Below are 6,000 nucleotides of genomic sequence, written 5' to 3'. Positions count from 1 at the left end.
TCCGCCCGCTCCACTGGCTCCGTGAATCGGGATGTCCGTAAAAAGATGGCTGCAAGCCGACCATGCAACTCCAGCTGGGCGGCGCATGCGCAGTAACGTAATGGCGCCGCCCGGTGCCATTTTTGAATAGACGATCGGGACAGTGTCTTGTGTAGTGCACTTGCCATAGGAGTACTCGGCTGAGCAGGGGTGAGGAGGAGGGGAGTAAAACTGGGAGGGATATGAAGTGAAAGGAGGACTGCACTGGGACTGGGAGCCTGGAGGGTGAAGCGGCCATGGCATGCAAGGGAGGGACAGAGACTGATGTGCTCTGTCCACCATCATATGACTTCTCCTCCACATCATCAGTATGCTGCGTCCTCCATTCAGGGCAGCTCTGACCTGTGGAGAGGTGAAAGGGGCACACCCTTTCAGAGCTGCCCTGAATGTGGACAGAGGAGGAGACCACTGTATATCCGCAGCCCCTGTCTGGATGTTGGGGCATTTTGGTGGGCGTGATTTTTTTGGGGGGGGGGGTGGGGGCAGCATTTCATTCTTGGTACCAGGCAGCACAATGTCTTGGGGGGCGAGGGGTGAAGATGGGGGGGGGGGGGGGCGCCACAGGATTAGCTCGCACAGGGCGCCTGAACACCTAAGGCCGGCCCTGTATATGTACATACATATTGTTATGGATAGATGTCCATTTCTCTCACCAACAAGATTGTTCTTCTCTCCCCCCCCCCCCCCAACACTGGAAATTTTGTTTAATTGATTCTTTATTGGAAAAAATGAATACAAGTAATAACATTTAAATAAAAAGGGAGATCTTACATTTGATGACTGTTCTACTCCCATGTTGCAATCATTTGACCCACTTACATACAAGACTTCTGGACAAATGACAAAAATGCCATCCAGTCAAATCCTTTATTAGATAAATATAATAATAAAAAAAAAAAAAAAAAAAATTCACATATCGTCTCAGGGTTAAGATCCCGAGTTGCCATATTAGAACATTCTATTGTAGCATGATCTAGGTAATGCATGCAGTCTTAAGAACTGTGGGGGCAAATTTATAACAAAAATGGTTTTGCCCCCATTTAGCAATGTTTGACTTCAAGTTGCATCATGTACATGGCACAGCTCCTACACTGAGCACTGTATATAGGCCGATTAAGTTTATTTTCTAACAGTACATTAGCTAAAAAAGTAACAAAAATATATATGAGACAAACAGTAAAAACCCTAGTTCGTATATGCAGGCTCCTCACCCTGGAAACAGTCACATTAATCATATCTGGTAGTAGTTTTTAGCATCTACATTATGTTAACATTTAAGTTATCAAAAAACTACAGTATAGTCTTCAAAAAAATGGAATGCAATAGTTCTACCCGATATAGTGCTATGCACAATGGTCCCTCCTACCTGTAGGATAAGCTTTACCTGAAGGAAAAAAATAAAACGTGGAAAAAGGGTACTTCTTACTTAAGAGGGGAAAAAATAAATAAAAGAAGACTAGCTTCTGTATAGAAAATAGGGACCCTACAAATTAAAATCTCCTTGTAACAGATAAAAATGTTTGAAGCAGTCTTGCCCTCATTCATAAGAAAATATGTGTTCTTTGGTCCTTGACAAAATATATAAAAAAGGAAGGCAGCAAAGAAAAAAAAGAGTCACTATTGCTACACAGTTTTCCCTGTTATACAGGCTCAATATACAACTCAAAAAAGTTTGACAGGCACATGACAACTCTACAGGCAACGGTTTGTAAATGGACCTCGGTGTCCAATTACACCAGGCTACCTTTAATCCGTCTTGTTTAGGCTTGAAAAAAAAAAAAAAAAAAGCCGTCCAATCTAGTCTTTTCGGGCCTGGAAAGACTGAGATAGGCAGGTGTAAAAGGACACAAGTTCATTTACATCCACCTGTCCATAGAGCATAGATAGATCAGAAAGCCTGTGTGAAGTCTTAGGCTACATTCACACCTGAGCGTTTTTCAGCTCGTAAAAAACGCCAGAAAAAAAATTTCCCCCAAAAAAACACCCAAGCAAAAGCCCATTTATTTACATGATCCCTGTTCACATCTGAGCGTTTTGTAGCCTGAAGCAAAAAACAAAACCTGAACCTCAAAAGTACAGCTCAAAATCTGCTTTTTGGGCAGATTACAGGCATTGATCCGCCTTTTACATTGGTGACCTTTTGACCTGTACAAAAATCGCCGCAAACGTGCGACTTTCTGCCTGAAAAGGAAACGCTCAGGTGTAAATGCAGCCTTAGGGATCAATGTAGTTTCAGTGATACAATCCAGCAGAAAAACTTTAGATAGTCAGGTGCACACACACTCTAATAGCCACAAATCTTCATTTTCTGAAATCAAGATAGGGCACAAATCTCATCACTGTGGGTGCCCTGAGTGGACATTAACAGGTTATCTACACTGGAAAGGAGCATAGTTTTAGCTCCCATAGGACACCTTTGAGGTTAGAGGATTTACCATTTTGTGATTTTTTCAAAAAAGGAGGTATGGCGAATACTATCTCCCCTGAGAACTTTAATAAAGCACTTACTAGGTCATAAGCAGATCTCTGTACATATGGCAGTATTATATACTTGCTTCTTCAGAACCTTTCCTCGTTAATACTTAAAACATTTTTTTTTTAAAAGCAAAACAATATTTAAATACAGAAAATACGAAAGTCTACATTTTTGAGGAGGGAGGAAGGCAGCTTGGTCTGATATGGAATGGAAACTGTTGTGCAGCATGCGCACCATCTAAAAGTCCTGTTCATGAATGTAATTGTACTGTTGCTGTTCATCACCCTCATTATGCGGTAGGTCATCAGGATTTCCCTTAGGACAATATTTAGGATCGTAGATCTGCCGACCCAAACCAAAACTTTGGCCACTTTGATTGGCCCCTTGGTTATATCCCATCTGTAGCGACATGGTAGAGTTATCACACTTCTCAGTACCCGTTTTGGTATCATAGATGTGTCGTCGTGTTCCTGGAGCCGTCATACCCACCTGGAACAGTGCAAAATAGTGTGAACAATGGTTAGCACAAACACACACACACACACCTTTAGGCATTTTATCTGGAAGGGAGATGCATACCTATTTCAATGCTAGAAAGCTAAACAGTTAAAACTGAATACCTGTGCTATGTATTCCTTTTAAAGATTCAAAACCTATATACTATTTACAAAGGCACTGCAGACTCATATATACCAACTGCTGTAAGTGTAGACCTATGGAATACAAATGCATTCCACATGTACACGCTACCATATAAAAAAGAGATTTTTAATACAGCTTACCTGTAAAATCTTTTTCTTGGAGTACATCACGGGACACAGAGCGGCATATTCATTACTATGTGGGTTATATGGAGTACCTTCAGGTGATGGACACTGGCAATCTCAAACAGGAAATGCCCCTCCCTATATAACCCCCTCCCATAGGAGGAGTACCTCAGTTTTGTAGCAAGCAGTATGCCTCCCAAAATGGTCCCCATAAGAGGGGTGGGAGCTCTGTGTCCCGTGATGTACTCCAAGAAAAAGATTTTACAGGTAAGCTGTCCCTTGATAGTGCTTAATGCCAGTCCTTTATCCACTCCTAGCTGGAGAAAACGTAATACTCTATCGATGGTAAAATCTTTTTCTTTATCGTACACCACGGGACACAGAGCGGCATATTCATTACTATGTGGGATGTCCCAAAGCAATGCTTACAATGAGGGGAGGGAGAACATCTTCCAAAGACAAAAGAATTTAATTTAGAGATATACTCAAATCATAATAAATCCAACTTAGTTGAGAAAAAATAATTTTAAATTTTAAATTTAACTCAAAAGGGAGCCCCCGGAATCCGAGGGTCTCAAACTGCAGCACTGCCTGCCCAAAGGCTGTATCAGTGTTCCTTCTTACGTCCAACTGGTAGAATTTTGTAAACGTGTGGACAGAAGACCAGATTGCCGCCTTGCAAACTTGAGCCATAGAGATCTGGTGGTGTGCTGCCCAGGAGGCGCCCATGGCCCTAGTAGAATGAGCCTTTAATGATAACGGAGGAGGCAACCCCTTCAAGCCGTAGGCCTGAGTGATTAACTGTTTAATCCACCTCGAGATGGTGGATTTTGCAGCTGCCTGCCCCTTCTTGGGCCCATCCGGTAAAATGAACAACACATCTGTTTTCCGGATCTTCTCTGTAGCTTTAAGATAGGCCTTCATGGCCCTGACAATATCCAAGGTATGCAGCAACCCTTCCTTTCTGGAAGTAGGTTTAGGAAAGAAGGATGGTAATACCAAATCCTGGTTTAGATGAAAACTGGATATAACCTTTGGTAGGAAGGAAGGATGAGTGCGGAGAACGACCCTGTCCTTATGAAAAATAAGATATGGTTCCTTACAGGATAAGGCTGCCAGTTCCGATACTCTTCTGGCGGAAACTATGGCGACCAAAAATACCAACTTCCTTGTCAGTAAAACCAAAGGAATTTCAGCCAACGGCTCAAAAGGTTGTTTCTGTAAACTTGACAGAACAAGATTTAAATCCCACGGACAAAGCGGGGATTTAACTGGAGGATTAATACGCAAGACCCCTTGAAGGAAGGTCTTAACTAGCGAGTGGGTGGCCAGCGGCCGCTGAAACCACACTGACAAAGCTGAAATCTGTCCCTTGATAGTGCTTAATGCCAGTCCTTTATCCACTCCTAGCTGGAGAAAACGTAGTACTCTATCGATGGTAAAGTTGCGAGAAAGCCATCGCTTGGACTCACACCAGCCTACATAGGCCTTCCAGACCCTGTAATAAATTACCCTAGAGACCGGTTTCCTGGCTCTGATTAGGGTAGAGATTACTTTCTGAGACAGACCTCTACCCCTGAGAATCAGGGATTCAGCCTCCAGGCCGTCAAATTTAGATGCCGTAAGGCAGGGTGGAGGATCGGACCTTGCGATAGTAGGTCTGGTCGTAGAGGAAGAGTCCAAGGGTCTCCCACTACCATCTTCAGGATTAGTGAATACCATGCCCTTCTAGGCCATGCTGGAGCTACCAGGATGACTGGTATGTGCTCCACCCTGATCCTGCGCAGCAGGCGGGGTAGTAACTGGAGCGGGGGAAATACATAAAGAAGTTTGAACTGATGCCAAGGGCAAACCAGCGCATCGGTTCCGCAGGCCATCGGATCCCTTGAGCGGGATATGAACCTGTCTAGCTTCTTGTTGAGTCTCGATGCCATGACATCCACGTCCGGCACTCCCCATCTTTGGCAGAGTGTTTGAAAGATTTGTGGATGTAGAGACCATTCCCCCGGCAACAGAGTCTGGCGACTTAAGAAGTCCGCCTGAAGGTTGTCCACTCCTGGAATAAATATTGCCGATATGCAGGGCACATGAGCCTCTGCCCACAGGAGAATCAAGCTCACCTCTCTGAGTGGCTTGACTCTTGGTTCCCCCTTGGTGATTTATGTATGCCACGGCCGTGGCATTGTCTGATTGAATTCTCACCGGGAACCCCTGCAATTTGGACGTCCAAGCCCTGAGGGCTAGTCGAGCAGCTCTGAGCTCCAAGATGTTGATGGGCAACTGCCTCTCTGGCTTTGCCCAAGTACCCTGGCGAGTGCAACCATCCAAAATTGCTCCCCAGCCCGTCAGGCTGGCGTCTGTGGTTACTATCTTCCAAGCCACTGGGCTGAAAGACTTCCCCTTCACTAGATTCTGAGGGTCCAACCACCAACACAGACTTTGTCGGACTCTTGATGAGAGCGGCAAAGGGATATCCAAGGCCTGTGGCCTCCTGCTCCATGCTGACAGGATGGCTGCCTGCAGGATGCGAGTGTGGCTCTGGGCGTACGGTACCGCCTCGAATGTGGCCACCATCTTGTCTAGTAACCGCATACATAGGCGAATAGTCGGTTCTTTCTTGCTTAGAACCAGTAGGATTAATTCCTTGATGGCTTTGACCTTTATCAGAGGTAGAAACACCCTTTGTTGTTCTGTGTCTAACCTCATGCCGAGATATTC

General features: G+C 44.6%; 1 protein-coding gene across 1 annotated transcript in view; it reads right to left on the bottom strand.

Annotated features, from left to right (window-relative positions):
* Positions 1 to 1,808: 1,808 nt before the first annotated feature.
* The window catches only part of CNN2 (calponin 2), a 38,668-nt gene continuing 34,476 nt past the window's right edge, over positions 1,809 to 6,000 (bottom strand). Inside the window, exon 7 of the mRNA XM_040324036.1 lies at positions 1,809 to 3,004. Within this exon, the coding sequence (XP_040179970.1) occupies positions 2,753 to 3,004 (252 nt within the window). The 3' untranslated portion in view covers positions 1,809 to 2,752. The remainder of the gene's footprint in view (positions 3,005 to 6,000) is intronic.

Source organism: Rana temporaria, chromosome 1 (assembly GCF_905171775.1).
Source record: "Rana temporaria chromosome 1, aRanTem1.1, whole genome shotgun sequence".
Lineage (NCBI taxonomy): Eukaryota > Metazoa > Chordata > Amphibia > Anura > Ranidae > Rana > Rana temporaria.
This window is presented reverse-complemented; position numbering and strand designations above follow the sequence as displayed.